Consider the following 21,014-nt stretch of genomic DNA (forward strand, 5'->3'; position numbering starts at 1 on the left):
GGGACCTGCAATCAGGACACCTAGCCAGGGGTTGAGCACCTGCAGGAAGCTTTCTCACTCAACAGCATTTATGTGTTCGGAGCTCACTCCACCAGATCCTGCCTTCTGGCCTCAAAGAGATCAGAGCCCCTGGGCGGAGATCAGGTGGTGGGGGAGGAGGGCTCATCTTGTCCCAGATAATTGCCACTGTAGCACTTCTGCTCCCTGTGAATCTGACCCCAGTGCTGGCATACAGCCTGGCCGGCTGCTGTAAAGGTAATGTAGCCAATTGCCTCCTTGTGAGATGCAGCATGTCCTCCCTGGGCACAAGCTTGCATTCCCTGGCTGGAAGGTGCTGGTGTGACCCATGAGCTAGGGTTGAGATAATACCCCAGCCTACTGCTGCCAGAGATGCCGTCTTTTGTTGAGATGGATAGGACCTCGGCTGTGGCCTTTCTAACGTCTGTAGTGCTTTTCACAACGATAGAAATAGTTCCGGAGTCCTGGCCATATGTAAACTTGGTAATTTCATTTTAATGTCCCTTCCCTGTGATTTTAATTGGCTGTAGTCATCTTGTTCTCTCTCTGACCTAAACAGCTGCTGTAGTCCCACCCAGAGGTGGCTATGTTTGGTTTGAGGGTGAAATGATTTGCATATATACTACTCTGCATATCTACAGCAGATTTGCATCCAGTGATCTCAGAGTGCTTCACAAACACTAATTAAGTCTCCCAACCATTTCTGGGCAGTACGGACAGGGAAGCTGAGCCCCAGGAGCTGAGTGACGTGCCAAAGGTCAGACATGCCAGCTTGAGCAGGGATTAAAACCCAGGTCTCCTGACTTGACATTCTGTGCCTTAACCACAAGACTATCCCTGCCTGCTGATCAGCTTGGGAGGTGCTTTGACATCGCTGGCTGGAAGACGCAGCACGCCTGCTGGACATGATCAGTGTTGAAGAACAGGGGTGTTGTGCTCCAGCCATGGAGCTGTTCTCTGTGCAGCCACTTTGCTGCCAAGGGTTTGAAGGACAGTGGATCCGCAGTAAGGGCTTTTCCTGAACCTGCATGTGAAAGGAGACCTGGTGTTGGGCAAATCCAGGCTGTTTGGGCCTCCAAAGGCATGCACCAGAGGAGTGTGCTGGGCAGTGGGAGAGGTCAGGGCCACCGCTTAGTAATGGAGGCATGAATCTGACCCTTCCACTCTGCAGCTGACCTCAGTTTCAGGACTTGCTCTGGGCTAACCTCCTTTGAGTACCCCGCTTCCTCTGGTCTGTGCAAGAGCTCCTGTCTTTCCTGCTTCCTCCAGCATTAGAGCTGCCGTACGTTTGCACTTCTGCTGTTCCTTTGAGGAACCCCAAGTAGACCTTCCTCCTTACTCTGGCGGTCTCAGCTGCCTCCTGGGGTTTGTGTGTGGCTAGAACGTGGACAGCCTCCATGGCAGCTTCTCCTACCTCCTCACTCCTCTGCTCCTCAAGGCGGAGCTGAAGGCACCGTGACCTGTGTAAACAGGGCTTTTGCTTAGAGCTCAGCTAATGCAGGCCAGTATGGCTCAGTGTTCAGACCAGTGAGTGAGATGAACCAGTCACTGCTGGTCATGGGTTCTGTGCAATACATGTAGCTTTGGTGTAATTGCTGGGGAAAAGGCCTCGTCGTCCTCCCTCCCACCACGGGCGGCTCTAGGCATTTTGCCGCCCCAAGCACAGCACGCAGACTGCCTTCAGCGGCATGCCTGCAGAGGGTCTGCTGGTCCCATGGCTTCGGCGGACCTCCTGCAGGCATGTGGGAGGTCTGCCGAAGCTATGGGACCAGCAGACCCTCCTTAGGCATGCCGCCGAAGGCAGCCTGCCTGCCACCCTCGCGGCGCTGGCAGAGCGCACCCCGCTGCTTGCCGCCCCAAGCACGTGCTTGGTGTGCTGGGGCCTGGAGCCGCCCCTGCCTCGCACAAGCCTGCCATGGTCATTGGGAATCCGGTGGTTTCCCTGTCCCCTGTGGGAGACAAGCAGTGAGTGTGGAACTCCCTGCTAGAGGATGTTGTGAAGGCCAAGACTGTAACAGGATTAAAAGAACTAGATAAATTCATGGAGGATAGGTCCATCAATGGCTATTAGCCAGGATGGGCAGGGATGGTGTCCCCAGCCTCTGTTTGTCAGAAGCTGGGAATGAGCGACAGGAGATGGGTCACTTGATGATGACCTGTTCTGTTCATTCCCTCTGGGGCACCTGGCACTGGCCGCTGTCAGAAGACAGGATACTGGGCTAGAAGGACCTTTGGTCTGACCCAGTCTGGCTGCTCTTATGTTCTGATCAGTTTACTTGAAGGACACAGCGCAGGACGAGCTGTGAGTTAAGGATGAGAGTCGTTGTCTTGGTGGCAATTCTGACTCTGGAGCGCTACTCCAATCAGAGAAATAGCAACAGGACATCAGGGCAAGGCAGGCGAACCTTCATGCCAGTGCTGGGTATCAGTCACAGCTGTTGTCTACTAGCATTATGATTTCCATCCTCTAGATGGAGGGCCTGTGCACTGGTACCCCCGGATGCATAGTGCATGTTGCTGTGGGGGTTCCCAGGAGCTCAGGGAGCAGTGCAGCCGCTAGGAGAGCACTGATTTCATGGCTGGAGCTTAACCTGGCCCAGTCAAGAGGTGCTCTGTGTGGGCTGGAAGGTGTTAGTGTGGGCCGGGAGAGTTTCTGCTCCCTTTTATTAAGGGAGATCTGTCCTCCTCTTATCCAGGAGGGTTGCAGTTTGGGGATTACTTTGGATCCTTGGCTGCTTCTGGATCTGCAGCTGGCATAGGTGGTCCTTGGTCTGGCACTCAGGACATCGTACTAGTGTGCTGTGCCAAGTATCCTAGGGGGCCACAGCATGCCTGGGTACTTGCTGTTATGGGGGTATAGGCTGGCTCTGGGGATGACCTGTGCACATACCGTGGTTTACAAAGTAACTTGCCCACTGAGCAATGCACAGCTCACACCCTGGTTACTCTGCCCCAGCTGCTGTAGGCTTGGCCTGTGGAAACGGTGGAAAGCACAGGGGACACTAAGCTGTCTTTGTCCCTCTGTCCCCGCAGTGACTGCCACCAGCCCCATGAAAACCCTGTATGTCATGTCAGATGCCAAGCTGTCTGCGCTCACCAAGTCCGTGATGGCTGAGGCTGCCGGTGCCCCCTGGAAACCTGTGGGGATCCAGACGCCCTCCTCGTCTGCCTGCTCGTCATCCTCTGCCAGCTCGCCCCCCAGTGCTGTGACCTTCACCTCTGCAACGCCGGCTAACCCGCCCTGCAGCCTGGTGCATTCCAAAGTGGGGCCCATCCTGCAGAACACTACCAAGACTGTCATCCTGACCTCCACGTTGGCAGCGAAGGGCGACGGGCCCTTGGGGCGCAGGTTGGAGAAAGTCGGCCACACTCTCGAGTCAGTGGAAACCCTGGGGAAGGTGCCCTCTGTGGTGGACAATGGCAGCACCATCATCCACACCAGGGAGACTCTGGCTAATAGACATTTGCTGCCACAGGGCATGCTGCCGACTGGGGCTGGCACCACACTTATAACGCTGGGCAGCAGCCTGGCCAGCCCATCCATCCTAGCAACAGCGGGGCCCACGTTCAGCCAGAAGCCATAGCGAATCCAGCACTGCTTTGCCATGAATTTGAGTTTTGCCTTCAATATGAACTAGTGCTGTTGGCTGCAGGAGTGCAGCACCCATGCTAGGCCCAAATGGACATTTCTTTTGGTTTGGGGGTTTCTCTTGCTGTTTAATAAAACTTCTTTTTTTTTTTTTTTTTTTCACTCGTGTGATCTCTTCATTGTAGCCTTCCCCTTTGATCACCGCCTGCGTTGTAGCCTGAGGAGGAGGTGGGATTTAGATTCTCAGCATGCAATGGAAATCAAAAGGCCTTATGCTTTGCATATTTCTAGTATCTTTCAGTGAAGGATTTCAGAGCTTTGCAAACAGATGAGCCCCCCCAGCACTCTGAGGGGAGTAAATGCTGCCCCCTTCTTCGGGGAGGTTCAGCTGCGTTCCACACAGACATGTGTGCGCTCAGTGCATTGGAGTTGGAGAACTTTGCCTAGCAGTACCTGTGGGGCCGATGCTTGTGCCTTCCCCTGGCTATTTGAGGCGGCGCTGCCCAGCCCCCCTCAGTTCCTTCTCACCATGCATGACTGGAGTCAGAGCTCTGTGTGGTTATCACCTCCCCTTCTCTGTCTGTTTTCCTCTTCGGGTATGTAGCTTTTAAATGGCTAGCCCTACTCTAGATAGTGTTGGTTAAGCTCGGAAGTTGGGATACTTATCGCCCTGTGTGATGTCCTCACCGGGGTTCAAGCACTGCTGTTGAGTGTGTGTAGTAATTGCCAATAGTGATCCTTGCACGAGGTGGATGCTGCGTTTAGGCAAGGGACGCGCTAAGCAGCAGTTGCTTGCCAAAAGAACCTAGGTGGCCAGGAACTTACGGTTGAAGCAGCACCTTCTTGAGCAGGCCGTGAGGTCTGGTTTGGCACCGAGGCCTGTGTCTGTCACCTTGGACTTGGGGGCTGAGGTTGCTCCACATTCCAGTGCTGGTGTCTCCCCAAGAGCTGGAGGAGCTGCCCATCCTCCTCGGAGTCACAAAGGAAGTCCCTTAAAACTAATTGGGACCAGTGTTCCCTCTAATTTTTTCCATCCATGTGTGGAATGAATTTTATGTGCACTGATATCGAGGTGATGTGTGGCTGTGAGCCACCACTGGAAACACAAAACCTCGACATAATATATATTTTTAAAAGGTTATCATAGAGGTAATTACTCCAGCCAGGACAGGCTTGGCATTTTAGAACTCATTAATCAAAAGAATTAAATTCAAGCACAAGAGAGAAACAAAAGTATGAAATGTGCAGACCAGTCAAAAAACTAAAATAGCCCTTTGAAAGAATACAATTACAGAGAATGTATGTGCATTGCAGGAAATACCAAGAAGTAACAACAGTAACACAAGTATGTGTTGGGAGGTGTGTGTGTGTGAGAGAGAAAGAGACAGGACTCTGTGTGCGTGTGCGCGTGCTGGCTGCTGTGGAAGTCTGAGGCACTGTGCTCACCAGCGGCACTCACCAGAAGGCTTGTTCAGACCGCAGCAGCTGTCAACAGCTCTGTCCTGCTCTTGAGCCCTGTCCCCTGTCCCTGCTCTGCACAGCCAGCAGGAGGGTCCCGGAAGCAGCTGGCACGGGGCTCCAAGGCAAAGGACAGGAGCAGCTGGCAGCAGAGCGACGGGGAGGAGGGGCGCCTCAGCACACATCGCCGGATGTGCAGGGCTCTGCTAATCAGTGCCTGGCACTTGATTGACTCTTGGGCGGCCGTGCAGCTTAGAGGGAACACAGCTCGGGACAATCCCAGGGCATGTGGAGACAGAGTGCAGACCTGCACCGTTCCTCTGTAACGATGCTGCCCTTGGTGGGACCCAACCAAGAGTACCAATTCAGGACAAATTGCTCAGAGCAGGGCAGTGTCAGCCCCAGGCTGGGGTCCCTTTGCACACCCAGGCAAACCAAACCAGCCAGACAGAGAAGACTTTGGTTTTACCCCACTGGCTAACCACAGGTCCCACAAGCAATTCTCCAGACACTCCAGTTTCCCAGTATCACCACCAGTGCCACTCGTTATGGGGATGTCTGGTTATGAAAACCAATACCCCAGTAAAAGGAGAAAAAGAAAGGGTTCTCCTGATCCCAAAGGACCAAGCCCCAGACCCAGGTCAAATAATAAATTAGGTTTTACCCAAAATACACGCTTACAGCCAATTCTTATTAACTAAACTAAAATTTGTTAAAAAACAAGAGAGAGAGAGTTGGTTGAAAGATCAATATACATACAGATTTGAGTTCAATTTCTTGAGGTCCAGATACATAGCAGAGATGGTGAGTTTATAGTTGCCAAAAGATCTTTTAGAAATAGTCCATAGGTTACATTTTATGCGAGGGTTAGGTTCTGAAGTCAGCTCGTAAGGCGAACATCGTATATAGTCAAATGCTCATTGAGTGGAATGGCAGGCGCAATCGCCCTCACTACAGGTACAGTATTTAAATTGTTATTTTTCTCTTGTTTTGTTTTTTGCTGAGCATGTATAGTTAAAATCACGTAAGTTAAATGTGCCTTTGATGCGACTCCACTGTATTCGGGGTGACTCCAGTCAGTGACTGGGGATCTCAATTCTTATGGCTTAGGGGTTCCCCTTCTTGAAACCCAAAGCAGATCTGAGATGAAGAAAGATTGTGCCCCAGGGTTTTTATACATTTCCAGCAGCCTTTTGACCTGAGAAAATAGGCTTAACTCTCCGTCTCCCAGATATCATGGCAATTAGTACAGGGTAATTTATCCATTAAACAGTTCAGACACAGGTTACCACAACCCTCAAAGAGAGATATAGACAAAATACTATTTCACTCAAGTGTCTTCCTAAATATTAATACTCCTTTTTTTTGATCCTCAAATCAAAGCCATAACAATGGACAAGACTTGTTTGCTTACATCACAAGACCTGAGCAAACAGCTCCCCTTCTATCTCTAACAATGGAGGCTGCATTTCAGAGTTCTGTTCGTTTACAGATCTTCCTAACAAGGCGTTAAAGTTCGGCCATGGGTCAGGTCAGTCTGTGAGTTCATTCTTCCTGGCCCTGTCACCTTTCAATGAGATGATGTATTACATCCATAATGTCACCCCTTCTTCGGCACGTGGATGGAGCAGATCCCTCAAACTGCTTTCCACTACCAGGCCATGACCATTGACTGGTACCAGCCTTCTGTGTCCATTTAGTCTGGTACCCGTGACATCAATGCCAGCACTGATCGTCTCTATGTGGCATGTCAGGGGGCAGCAGATTTACTCTCTGCTCCTCCAGCACTTTGCTGTGGCCATGGCCTCCACCCACACATAGAGACACGGAGTCTGACGGCACAGCAGCCTGGTCCTTCTGTGCCTCAGCCTGTAGAGTTGAGGCCAGGGCCAGGCCCAGCACTGAGGACATCCTCAGCACAGATATTGTCTTGGTGGTAAACTCTGCATTCTGCTTTGGTACCACCCTGACCTTGGTACAGGTGCCTTCTCTGGCAGAATTATGGCCTCCGCTGTGACCACACATAGCAAATAAGATTTGTAGGAGTATCAGTATCCATAATAAAACTTAACAACAAAGTGATTATTACAGAACCTAACAAAAAATAAACCTGATGTATTGGGGAAGAGAGTCTTTTGTACAGAGGTGGATGTGATCGGTAATTTGGTTGGAGATGGGGGAACTAGAGAGAGGAAGAGGCATTTACCCTGTCTAGTGTAGTGTCCCCTCTCTCTCTGGACCCAGTGCTAGCACAGGACACCCACCAGAGACAGACACAGAACATGCAACGCAGAACACTGAACACAGACTTTGTTGCGACACTGTAACCATGGTATTTTTATAACTCTTCAGCTGGTACCAGTTCTCCTGCTGATCTGGTTTGGAGTCTGAAAGATAGAAGCTTAGAAACAAATTAGCACAGTGCTCCCTCCAGGGCAGACCCTGCTCGTTTGAGTTGTCCGCGGTGTACCCATTTTCCGTCCGGGGTCCCATGGCCGGTCAGAGAGGGCCAGGGTATATAGGGTGCTAGTCACAGCTTGGCGGGCTAGCATGGGGGAGCTGTGGAATCTCTGGAGAACCTGGGTGAACATATATTGGGTATTGCGAAAGGTAAAGGTAAATTGATCTTGGCTCTCTGGAGCCAGGGGCAGGACAAAGAAGCAGTTTGTTAAATCAATCACTGAGAACCACTTTGCCTTGGGCGTCATTCTTTCCGACAATGCGGCCATGTCTGCCACCACTGGAGCCTGCTGTGGGATGCAAGCATTGAGCTGGCGATAATCTATAGTTAGTTGCCAGGTCTTCCCGTCTGCCTTGTGGACTGGCCAGATGGGGGAGTTGAAAGGAGAGGTCGTTAAGCAAACCACTCCCTGGTCTGTCAGGGCATCCAATATCTCACCCACAGCTTGCTCTGCCTCAGGAGGATACTTGTCTTGTTTCTGGGGTGGCACCAGGGGACTCTGAATGACAATGGGCTCCCCATTTCAGAGACCACAATTGTGTTTGTCCTTAGCCCAGACCCTGAGAATCTGCTTTTTCCATTCATCTGTCTCTGGAAGCTCCACAGCTGCCACCTCCAACACAGAGCGGGTTAGCACTCTAGAGAGCTTCCTTGTAGATCTTCCCCCCCAGTCCACTGCGGGGACCTGTCACATGGAGCGATTTGCACAAACTGCCACCAAATGGAGCTCTCTGAGCTGATCAATCCCCTGAATAACTTTGCCTGCTATCCGCAAATGAACCTAGGGGAGGTTAGCCACCAAATCTGCCAATTCCCACCTAGTTGCTGACAACAAGGTTCCTCTCTCCTGGCCCCCATAAGCAGCCAGCACAACAGACCGAATTTGCACACATTTGTGGGGGAAAAGGGTAAAAGCAAAACTGCTGCACCAGTGCCACACAGGGGATGCGTGTAATTCCTACCCTCATTTGGACTACTGGATGCCTGCCCCCGCCCCCACCTGTCCAGGCATCCGTCCTCCTGCGGGCTCCCCTAAGGGACTTGGACTGGTGGATCCAAGCCAGCTGGCACTGCTCCTGATGGGGCCGGGATGCCCCTCTGTTCCCCTGCAGGAAGGGGTATCCCCAGCTGCATGCACTGGAGCATCAGCTCCCCAGTGGGTTTCCCATGCCAATTGTCCATATCCTCCCCCTGTTCCAGCAAAGCCCACCAGAGGTTATTCCGCAGGCAGGACTGCCCCCTGCGGGTTCCAGACTGAGGGTCTGGTCTCCTGGGATTTCTGCAGTCTACTGCTGCCAACTTAGCAGCGTTGTCCACTGGTGGTTGTGGCACAGGTGGGGCAATGAGAGCAGTCTGCTGGACTGCGTCCAGCAGGGCTTCCACAGCCGCAGGTTCCCTGGGTCTCCACCTCCCGATTGCCTGCTGTACATGGACTAGGAGACTCTGGGCGATCAGCCTCAATTCCTCCGGAGTCAGGGCTGTTGGAGCTATGGTCTGGGGTACGTGCCCTCCCACTGTGGCAGCCACACCCAGCCACACAAATATGCCAGGAGAACCATTCTCTTTATGAACCAGACGGGGTCTTCCCCAGGTGCAGCAGTCGCTGAGAAACTCTGCTAACAATGCGCGTGGCCCCACGGCAGCCGCCATCCCCGCCAACTTATCAAAGATACTATTGTGTTTGGCATGACCAGTTTGCTGCTGAGCCGCCCCTGCTAAATCTCCTCCCAACCTGGATGTGGCTCTTAACACACATCGGGTCTCAGCTAGGTTCAGTACCTGACCCAAACACAGGGTGACCATATCCTGGGCCCACCCACTCAACCCAGAGCACGAGGGGCCACTCAGGGTTTTTGCTGACTCTGTTGCTTGCACGGAGAGTCAGTTCAGTCTCTGCCACAGTGCATCCGGTACTTGGAGCTATCCTGCCCCATGCGGGCACAGGCCCATGGTTTCGGTCCACCCTCTGGACTGCTGCAACACGGTGTCTGGGGTCCGGCCATCCGGATCCAGGAGATTCGGAAAAAGGGGGGCGCAGGCCCATGGTTTCGGTCCACCCTCTGGACCGCTGCAACACGGTGTCTGGGGTCTGGCCATCCGGATCCGGGAGATTCAGAAAACACCAGATATCCCCATCCCAATCATCACATGGTCCCACATCCCCCTGAGTTCTCACCCCAATGGTGGTGACCCAGGCTGAATAAGCCCCCCAGACCTTGTTCTCCTGGATGGACCCCTCCAGGACCAGATCCTTCAGGCAGGTAACTGCCTGGCTCAGAGCAGCATTCTCTACTTCCACCCGCTCCCACTCCTCCTCTGCTGCCGCCACCTGTACTGCGGCTACAGAAAGGGAAGACACCTGGGCGCTAGCAGTCACAGCCTGCACCTTCCACATACCCCGTTCCTTCTCCAACTCATTACATCAGTGCTTGAGTGAGTCTGTTTTGGTGGCAAGCTGACTCTGCCGCCTGCCATTGCCAGCCTGCTTGCCACAGCAGCCAGGCGGTTGCACGATCCAGTCCCGCCTTATTGGAACCTTATATAAGTACATATTTATCCAACATGAACTCTAGTTCAGGAATTGTACTCCCAGGTGGAACTGCCCCTGGCATCTAAGGGTCTGCTCCTTTCTTTTGGAGTCAAGCTAACAGCACCCCGGGTGGCAGCGCTGCTCCCCAAGGGGGAGTGTATTCTTGCTCGGGCTGCTTCCCCTTCCCCTACAGTGGCATACTTATCAGTGGCGTCCTTTTCTCCCTGCGGTGGGTTGCCAGCCTATCACTTTTTCCCGCAGGCTCGAGCCGGACCCACCCAAGAGAGCACTAGGGGGCACAAGGGGACCACTGCTCTTGGGTCAAATCCGCCACTAAGCTGCCGACATTCTTCACCATTAATGTTACTGGAAATTGGACCAGCTAGTAAGCTTAGGGAGGACTAATAACCCACTAGAGTTTGGCAGAAAGCAGCATGTTTATTATACTGATAGCTAAGCTCAAAAGAGGGGGTGGGGGTGTCACACTCACAGTCGCATACTCATGCTCCCAGGACAGGCATGGCACTGGAGATGTCAGGATTCTTCAAGGTAAGTGTCCCGCAGCGCTGTGATGGAGGATGTGATGAAGGTAAGTCTTCCTGAGGCACGATGGAATGCAACGTGGTGAACCACTGGCCAGGCAGTCCGGGTGAAGGGCCTTCACGGGAGGTACAAGCTTGTGAGTGCACTGCTGAGCACATAGCCCCTTCCCCTTTTAAGGACCTGCTCCTCATGGCCTGCGACTGGAGATGACTTGGCCGCATCTGGTTGGTCACACTCCACCTCAGGCAATGTCCGTGCATTGGGCATGTGATTGCTGCTCAATTAGAGTCCCAGACACCTTGTCTACCTGGGAGCTCTTCTGATCTTCCTGCTGTTCAACCAGCCCATTCATCCCGCAAGCATCCCAGGAGGGAAGAGGAGGGGGAAAGCCACTTCACAGGTATTCAGAGGGAGAGGAGACAAAGGGGGTGGGGCAGAGTGTAACAGACCTTTTGAGCATACAGGTTATACATAGCATACAGATCATTACTGCTCCTACAACATCTTTCAGTCCATCTTTGCAGCTTGGGGCATCCCAACGATCGACCTGTTTGTCATGAGAGACAACAAGAAATGCCATCTGTTTTGCTCTCCAGGAGTTCTCAGTCCAGTGTCCTTAATCAATGCCTTTCTCTTGAGTTGGCAATTGGCACTCCTGTATATGTTCCTTCTGATTCCGATCATCCCTCACGTCATCCTCAAACTGAAAATGGACTTTGCCAAGGTCATCTTCCTTGCTCCGCCACGGCCGAGACTATGTTGCTTCTCCAACCTTCTTGTGTTTTCAGCATCCCATGTCCCGTCCTCTTCATCCTGACCTTCTGACTCAGCATCATGGTCAGATTTTGCATCCCATGCTCAGCTCTCTGCATCTCGCAGCATGGCTGCTTTTTGGTTAAATGAGGAGGAAGAGCAATGTTCAGAGGCAGATTCTACTCAACAGCAGGAAAACCTCTACTAGAATGGCCTGTTTGGCCAAATGGAAGCATTTTTTGATATGGTTGTTGGTCCACAGAGTTCCACCAAAGTTGGCTGATATCCAGGACGTCTTGATGTACCTGTTACATCTTCAGCCGTCAGGTCTGGGACTTAGCTTGTTGAGGGTGCATCTGGCGTCGATTTTGGCACTTCATGTACCCATCTGTGGAGGTCAGTATTTTCCAAACCATGGTAACAAGGTTCTTAAAAAGAGTCCATCTCCACCCACCAGTGAGAGAGCCAGTTTCTTCCTGGCCTTAGCCGCTCTGATGGCACCTCTGTTCAATCCTCGGGCATCTTTGTCTTTTTCTTTTTTGTGTCAAAATACAGTGATCCTGGTGGCAATCACATCTGCAAGTGTGAGAGTTGCAGGCTCTGATGGCAGAGCCTCGTTACATCTAATTCTCCTAACACAAAGTGACAGTGCAGCTGCACACTAAGCGGTCTCCGTTTCACTCAAACCAGGCAATGCATTACTTGGGTTCTTTAAGCTCCATTCAGCCCCGAGGCAGGAATGTCTTCACATGTGAGGCGATGTCTGCCCTTTTACCTGGACAGAACTACATCGGTTTGTGCTTTGCCTCATCTCTGCCTTATGCAGCCCAATGAAGGGACAAGCAGTCTCTTCACAGACTCTCTGTAGGGGGATAACTTCCTGTATCAAGACAGCTTATGAAATAGCTCTGTGCCCCTTCAAAGAGTTTGAGCTTCTTCTGCGAGAGTGCAGCCTACGTTGATGGCATTTAAGTGATGTTTCAATATTGGATGTTTGCAAGGCTGCGACATACTTTTCTGAACCATTATGGGATTACTGTAGCATCCTGAGCAGAGGCAGACTTCAGGAAGGTGGGCCTGCCATCCTGGTTTAAATAGACTCTGAGCCCCACCTCCTGCGAGTGTTGCTTAAGAGTCACCCATGTGCAATACATGGCTGCATCTACTCAAAGAAGAAAAATGGGTTATTTGCCTGTCTTGTAACTGTTGTTCTTCAAGATGTGATGCAGACGTGTTTCCACAATCACCTTCCATCCCCTCTGCACTGGAGTCGGGGCGGTGCTGCCTCATACAGCGGGGAGGGGGCTATGGCCATAAGGCACGAGCACTGCCCCTCTGTGGATACGTCAAAGCAAAATTCTCCAGCTCTGGTGTGCTGGGTGCATGCACACCTACGTGAAGTCCACACATGTTAAAGAACAACAGTTACAATTCACATAAGTAACTTTTTTTTTTTTCAGATGTGGAAATCGAGGCAGGGAAGGTTACAGGGACACTCAAGGTAGATGTTATAGTTTTTAACACACACGCACTCCCTGGCCTGTGTTACTTAATAACGTCATAGTTGTTTGCTACAGTGCTGTAAGCCTGAGACTTGAGTAGTTTGAAGTGTTCTTGTAAATACAGGTTGTGTGTGAAAGACCCCAACCAGCTGCATCCTGGGGGAGAGAGAGGCAGGAGAGAGTGGGAGCAGCTCTAATGCATAGATGAGAGAAGGATGTTTATGAAATAACCATTGAATTTGCTGCAGGCTCCTGCGTGTTGTCTCCATTCTTGCCATTGATAACCGCCTTTAACTGGTCATTAGCCATCTCCTGTTGCTGTCCTTCACCCCATCGTTTTCCTGTCACTCCTCTCTCTTGCAGCGGGGAGAGTGCTGCCAGCGAGGTGGGAAGTTATTGCTAAAGCACCACCGGCATTGATTTTCTTTCTTCAGGGGGCAGCAGCACTGGCAGCTATTATGTCAAAGGTCCATCCCAGTGCGGGTAAATTTTCTTGCAGTTAGGGTGTGGGTGAACAAAGAAAAACTTCCTGCAGGCTGGGAAGGAATCAGTGCATAGCGTCATTAATTCTAGACCATGCTCCCTGGAGAAGGTCCTGCTGAAGCCTCCTGCCATCACTGCCAGGACGATGATGCTGCGAGACGCAACTCATGCATTTCCGAACCACTCTCTGCTGAAGGTGGAACGTGTTGCAGAGGGATAGTTATGTTCCAAAGTGTCCAACGCCTCTCTCCTTTGCCAAAGCAGGAGGCTTGTCTCTGAGCTCCTGCGGCTGGGACAAGAGGTGTTTGCCCATCCAGCACTAGAACTGAGGCCCAGTGAATGAAATCAGTTTGTTTAACAAGACCTAATTTCCATAGAAATTATGTTGACTGGCATTAATATATTCCCAACCTTAAATTCTGTATCAGCTGAGTCTCGAGATGGAGCTCTCTCTAACCCCTCTCAGTGCCTGATGTCATTCACCAGCTTTGATCACATTCAGTGATGTATCACAACGGTAGATTTTCAGTGGTGTGGCATTTAAATTGAGTAGTTACTTTTCCTTGGCATTTTATAAATTGCCCTGAAGCAGCTGAATGTCTGATTCAGTTTGGGGTAGTGCTTGTCTTCTGTTTATAACACGAGTTTCCTTATCGCAGCATTGACCCATTTTAACTGGGGCTGTGCACCAAATCTTAAATGCTTCTCAGAAAAAAAAAAATTAAAAAAATCCCACATTGGAAAGTTATGAATGAGGCTGCTTTTCTGAATACACCAGGTGAGCAGAATGGTTCTACTTAGCATTGCTGTTCCACGTTGGGAACCTCTGCAGGGCATTTGGGATGTAGGTAGTTATTACAGAAACCCCCTGAGCAATGGCTCCTCTGTGTATATGATAATGACACACACAATACCGTATATCTAAAAAGATCACTGCAGCTGTAGATAAAAGCAGTGCATGAGAGGACAGAGGGAGAGCTGGGACAACGTGAGGAAGGGTGAGGACAGATGTCTGCCTGTGGCTGTGTCCTATCTAAAGCCATCCACAGAGCACACAGCTACAGGAAGAGAGATGAAAAGCACATGGCAGTGTTTTTTCCCCTGATTTTGAGGTTATCCATGTTCCTAGTGCTGCACTGCCAGCGGACCCAGAGGCTCATGAAGGTGCTTGGTAGGGCATCATTAATACTGTAGCCCAGCGGTCCCCAAACTGTGGGGCGTGCCCGCCTAGGGGAACACCACCCAGCCCCTTTCTGCCCCAGCTCCGCTCTTGGCCTTGGCCCCAGCCCTGATTCCCTGGGGGAGGGGACGTGGACAGGGATAAGGGGGGGCGCAACTGTGAAAAGTTTGGGGCCCACTGCTCTAGCCCTTGGTATCCTTAACCAGGCCCCAATGAAGTCAGCAAATTCCTCTGTCTCAGGCTGCTGATGCTTCAATACAGTTAAGAAACTGGGCGTTGATAGACCCTGAGGAGCTTAAGGGAAATAGGTGTTAAGTGAACTGGCTCTGGGCACTCTCCAGGCCTTTGGGTGGACTGGAGCTTTGGTTTGCCATAAGCGTTTATCGTGCCCTGGTTCATAGCGTCTCTCTCCATCCTGGCTTGGTGCAAAGAAATTCTTGAAGAGGCTCTGGGCAGCATCGGGACGGAAACACAGCAGTTCCTGAAGCCTCTGGAGCACAGATACAAGTGTGAGCGTTGCCATCTAGTGTTCAAGTAAGCACTGGCTTTCTGATTGTCCTTCATGGGGCATGATAAAGTGTGTTACACACAGTGAGCATGTTTACACTGCCATGTAAGCTCAGGCTCAAACCCTAATCCCCCTTCTATCTACACACAAATCTCTCTGACTTGGGCTCGTACCCAGAGTCCTAGGACCTCATGGGAGTGGACGGGCCAACCCCGAGTCCAGCTGAGTTCCAGGGTTCAAGCCCTATTGTTTTGAAGCATGGACATGGCCCCACCAGACTCAGGCCAATGCTATCCCACAATCCCATGGGCTGAAATTCTTTGTCCTCTTTATCCCAGGAGTCACCAGTTGACTCCCAGGAAACAGAATCAACTCCCTTTTTTCAAGTACTGTTTGGCATTTAACAAGCCTTCCATTTGATTCTGACACAGGAGCGGCGCCAGGGTTGTTGGTGCCCTAGGCGGGGGTCCTTCCGCACTCCTGGTTGTTGGTGGCAATTCTGCGGCGGGGGGGTCCTTCTGCACTCCTGGTCTTCGGGGCACTTTGGCAGCGGGTCCCGGAGCGAGTGAAGGACCCACCGCAGAATTGCCGCTGAAGACCCGGAGCACGGAAGGACCCCCGCTGCCAAATTGCCGCCAAGGGTGGCAAAATGCCACCCCCCCAAATGCTAGTGCCCCTAAATGGAAGCGCCCGCCGACTCTGTTCTGACGGCTTCCTGAGCTGCAAACGCAGCAAACCTGCTCCTGTGTTTGCAGTGCCCACTGGCCAGAAGACATCCTTTGCCAAGCATGCTCCTTACAGGTCACAGGAGCATGGCCAGATTTTGGTGAATCTCTGGGGTGAGGGAAGCAAAGCATCAGTTTTAGTCAGAGCTCCAGGAATGAGAGAAGGTGACAGCACTGGAAATGTATTAGATCGGTGACCAGTGCAGGGAGTGGAATAAGCAACTCACAACCACTTACTGCAAAGTCAGGGACCAGAACGCAGCATCCGGTTGATTCCCCCATGAATTTTGACTGAATCCCAGGTGCTGTAGCTGCAAGCTGAGCCCATGGCAGGAATTCCAGATAGAGAGTCACATTTCAGGGAAGGCTTATTTTCAGGACCCCCTCAGTAGCTGTCCAGCCCACTCCATTCATAGATGAGCTATTCACTTGCCATTCATTTCAATCTGTCAATGCCACACATGGCTGGCTTCCACCGGCAGCTTGGAATAAAACCTCTCTTTTCCACTTGGGAACCACAAGAACTGATATGTCTTCCAAGATGTGGAACACCTGAAAGGACAGAGGAGTTTTGTGTGGGAACCAGCCTCTGCCCAAGTCCAGAAGGGTCTGCAGTTTTTAGAAAAAGTGATATCTAACTTACCATTCTCTGTCACATCTTTCACTGCTGTTTAACCCAGCTGTGTCCAGGGAGCTTCTGTGGGCTGACACATCCTGCTAATGATATATTGAAGGAGAGTAACTTTTTATGTCCCTGAAATTCCAAAAGACATTTTTCTTGCTCATGCTCTGAGACACAACCATCACCTTGTGTTTCCTGGCTGCTTCCAGGCCCACTGACCTCTACAGACCAGAGTACCTCAACAGCTCACCTGTGTGTGGGGAGAAGCCTGGGTCACTGTACTGTCATGGACTGGTCTGAAAGGAAACATTTCCAGGATGAACTTTTGGTTGGCATTCTGGACAGGGCCAATAGCAAAGAGAGTGGGACTTGGAAAGGCTCCAGCTGGCTTTCTAAGTAGACACTTCATAGAATATCATGGTTGGAAGGGACCTCAGGAGGTATCTAGTCCAACCCCCTGCTCAAAGGGGGAACCAATCCCCAGACAGATTTTTTACCTCAGTTCCCCTAAATAGCCCCCTCAAGGACTGAGCTCACAACCCAGGGTTTAGTAGGCTAATGCTCAAACCACTGAGCTATCCCCCCCACTTGCTCCCTAGTTCCTGGAAGAGGAATGGTGGTTAGGGGAGGAAGATAGAGCACAGCAAAAAGAATCATTTGAGCAGCTGCTTTCACTAATGGCTGCCAGGTTCCTACTGTGTCTGCCCTGAGTTCCCTCCCCGGGATGATGGACCAGGAACAGTGGGTGGGCCATGCAATTGGGCCCTATCAGCAGATGGATAGGCCAAATGTACCCCAGACTGAACAACATCTCCCCTGTGGACACCTCCTGCCCTGGTGCCAGTGCGTGACAACCGTGCAACGAAGGGAAGGGAGAATGGGGGCGAGGGGACATGCCGCAGTACGGGGTTCCGGCTTGGAAATTGTATCACTGTTTGCCGGTGTTCATGCATTTAGTTCCTAATTGTGTTAAGGGTTTTGGTGTGCTTATGGCCGCTGGCCTGCCTGGCAAGGGTTAATATTGTGCCTTTCTAAGACGTGTTCAAAAAGAAAGGGTTTTTATTTTATTAAGAAATCATATTCCTCTCATTGCAGCACATAACAGAACGTGTATTTAAAATAATAAACACACGATAAGTGGCCACTTTGAAGTTGTAGGCAAACAGGGTGTATTTGTCAGTCCAGATACCTTAATCCATCGTTTTACTCTCCTTCCCTTATTTCATAAGTGGTCAAGTTATTCATAAGTACAATGCATGGCACTCAACTCCCTTCCCCCAGTTACCTAATGTATGGCAAGCACTGCACAAGCACGTTCATAAAGGTACTATTCTTCCACCTCCATTGGCCCATGAAAGTCTATGATGTGGGAGCACAGAGCATCTCTGGTCTCTGTTACCCCGGTGCAGCCAGCTCCAGCTGTGGTAGCTGCATTGTCTGGCTGAGTGCACTGGTTCAGAGGGCCCCTGCTCTCCTGGGTGACCTTGGGCTTCACAAAGATTGTCAAGAGCGCAGCAAGCCACAGTAATGCAGACAGCACTGATGACACTGGCATCCAAATGTGTCTCTAGACAGCACCAGTGGGATTTCAATTTGCCAAATGCACATTCAGTCACCATTCTACACCTGCTGAGAGAGTAATTAAACGGTCCTTTGCCAGGGCCTCTGAGATCAAGATAAACCAAGGCAAAAGAGGGTACACAGAGTCTCCCAGACTAATCGTGGGGACAGTAACTCCATTTATGATAATGTCATTTGGTGGGAATATTGTCCCAGCCTGTCCTTGAAAACCCTGGCATCAGGAACTTGTCCAGTAAAACGCACAAGGATATTCATAAACCATCCTCTGTGGTCCATGACCCTTTGCGGTTTATGTACTCGTGCCCCTTGAGGAGGGCAAACTATTGGCACATGAGTCCCATAAGAGGCCCTGGCTCAGTTTGGAAACCCCATTCACTCAGACCCAGCAATTATTTCAGTAATATCTCTAATGCCTGGCACCAGAGGTAAGCCACATGTCTGATTGTCTCAGAAAACTGCCACCAAATACTCACAGTTGACTTTCCATCCCCAAACTGGTTGGCAATGGACCAGTAGCAGTCTGGGATCACCAGCTACCAGACAGTTATAGCAGCCCACTTCTGGACATGCCAGAGCCCTCCTGAGTGTGTCTTGCCACTGGAAGGTTGGGAAGAGTCACAAAGCCAGAAATGTAGCTTTCTGCATGCAGAAGTTCTGGGCCACTGCTGCTCTTCCCAGCTCTGCATGATGATATGGTCCCATCACTCTGTGCTTCTAGCACTGCTCCACATCAGAGGTATCAGTGGCTATACATGTCATGAGCAGCCTCATCCAACTTGAGTCTGCTGTACCCTCCAGCATTAGTGATGTCAGGTGCCTTCGGTGGGTCAGAAAATGCTGCTGGAACATCCACCAGCAGCTTATGGAAGTGCTGCCTGTTTCTTCAAACAGGGGTGTCAGCACAAGCCAGAGAAGTTCTTCAAATAGCAACTCCTCCATGTTGCTGGTTCTGGTTTCTGGGCGCGCCTGGCTTGACAGGATGTGCTGACAGGCTGCTCAAACTTCCAGTGACATGTGGGGATGGACACTCAAGTATTTCCTGCAGGTCATGTGCAAAGGGCTAGAGCTACCACATTTTGGGAGGGTGCTAGGAAGTCTGGGATATGGTTGTGTAAGCAGAATCTGAATGAGCTCCCCTGCCATGTAGTGGTGAACTGTGGAAGAGGAATTCAGGAGCTGATCTCGTTTGCATGGGCACACCCACCCTGCCTAGATGCTCAGCATGATGGGATTGCTTGCCCAAATGATCATTTTGGCTGGTGTTGGATCCCCAGTCTCCTTGGTATTGGGGCAGGAGTAAAAAAAGGTTGTTATCCTTGTTGTGTGAATCAAGGGCTGCAGAACTGTACTTGGCATAGCCTGAGGGAGGGACTCACCCTCAACTAAAAGCTGTTCGCCAGACAGGCGACATGGGTTCTAAAACCCAGTGAGTTAAAAAAGGGTGTGGATGTTGTTTAAGGGTTGAAGATATGTTGTGATTTCTCATTATGGTGTAATTAAAGATGCAATTTAGGCTCAAGTGAGAGTCATTATATGGGGTAGTTCTGAAATCAGTGATACCTAGATCTGAATGTTAGAGTTGCTTTGGGATAGTGTCTCTGGTGTAAAAGACTACCCAGTATGCACCAGCAGTGAGGCCCCCCCACTAATAGCTGAAATTACCAAAAGCCGTATTAAGTGGTGGGACCTGAAAATATCTCAGCAATTGTCTGGCAAGGTGGCCAGTGGAAAGGACTGGAGCAGAGCCCTGCAGAGAGGCACAGCAAGTGAGTAGCTGAGCAGGTAAGGCACCTTCCTACCCCCTCTGCCCAGGCTGGGAGATGAGCTCTGCAGATATACCTGTGAACTCTGGATCTGCCCTGACCAAGGACAGCAACTGTGAGTGGAGTGCAGAGAAGGAACGGGGCACATTAAAGGGACTTTTGGTTGCTGGACTTAAGAACCCAGAGGAAAAGGACACTGCCCAACTTACCTGGGGGTGGGTCTTTTGCTCATGGTTCATGTTTGTGAACCCTGTTTGTGGTGTTTTCACAAATTAATGCTGAGTTATTTCCCTCCTTTTATTAAAAGTTTCTTTGCTACACGAAGATTCTGTGCGTGCAAGAGGGGAAGTATTGCCTCTCAGAGGCGCCCCAGAGGTGATGTGTAATTGTCCCAGGTCACGGGATGGGGGCTCGAGCTGGTTTTGTGTTGTACTGTTGAAAAAGGACCCCTAGATACAGAACACAGCCCTTGTTGCTGCCAGCTCTGACTGGCAGAAGGGTTACAATTGGTTGGACTCAGGCCTCAATGGTGTGGAAGCTGGTGCCCTGGGTTGGCGGTTTGAGTTCAAAAATTCTCAACCTCGGGTCAGCAGGCCGTGTGTCTGCTCAAGCTCTGGGTTTCCAAACCCGAGGTTCACTGACTTGAGCTCTGCTAACCTGGGGCTTGCACGGCAGCAGAGCTGCACAAATGCACGTTAGGTACACAGCCAGCCAAAAGCTATTTTAGATAACATGGGGTTTGTTGACACTGCAATAAAAGAGCCGCAGCATGGTCAGGCTGGCCAGGGTCAGCTGACTTGAGTTTGCAGGCTTTGGGCTGTGGGGCTATAAAAACACAGTGTGGATGTTCAGGCCAGGCTCTGAGACCCCACGAGGGGGAAGGGTCTCAAAGCCCAGGCTCCATCCCGACTCCAAATGTCTACACTGCAGTTTTTAGCCCTCCAGTCTGAGCCCCACAAGCCCATGTCTACTGACCTGAGCTCTGAGCCACGGTGCGGCAGATTTTTTATTGCAGTGTAGACAAACAACAAAAGGCTGTGACACAAAACCAGGAAATTCAGAGTTCAGGCTCCATCACTTACATCATAAGAACAACATAAGAATGGCCAGACTGGGTCAGAACAATGGTCCTTCTAGCCCCGTATCCTGTCTTCCAACAGTGGCCAGTGTCAGGTGCCCCAGAGGGAATGACCAGAACAGGGAATCATCAACTGATCCATCTCGTTGCTCATTCCCAGCTTCTGGCAAACAGAGGCTAGGGACATCATTCCTGTCCATCCTGTCCATGATGGATCTAG

The 21,014-nt window shown here is 51.1% G+C and overlaps 1 protein-coding gene across 7 annotated transcripts in view; it reads left to right on the top strand.

Annotated features, from left to right (window-relative positions):
- KANSL3 (KAT8 regulatory NSL complex subunit 3) overlaps nucleotides 1–3,761 on the top strand; it is a 65,284-nt gene extending 61,523 nt beyond the window's left edge. For all 7 annotated transcript variants that reach the window (XM_032790301.2, XM_075062707.1, XM_075062709.1 and 4 more), the window contains one exon: nucleotides 3,052–3,761. In XM_032790301.2, coding sequence (XP_032646192.1) covers nucleotides 3,052–3,602 — 551 coding nt within the window. In that variant the 3' untranslated portion in view covers nucleotides 3,603–3,761. The remainder of the gene's footprint in view (nucleotides 1–3,051) is intronic.
- Nucleotides 3,762–21,014: the final 17,253 nt, after the last annotated feature.

The sequence above is a fragment of the Chelonoidis abingdonii genome, chromosome 2 (genome assembly GCF_003597395.2).
Source record: "Chelonoidis abingdonii isolate Lonesome George chromosome 2, CheloAbing_2.0, whole genome shotgun sequence".
NCBI lineage: Eukaryota > Metazoa > Chordata > Testudines > Testudinidae > Chelonoidis > Chelonoidis abingdonii.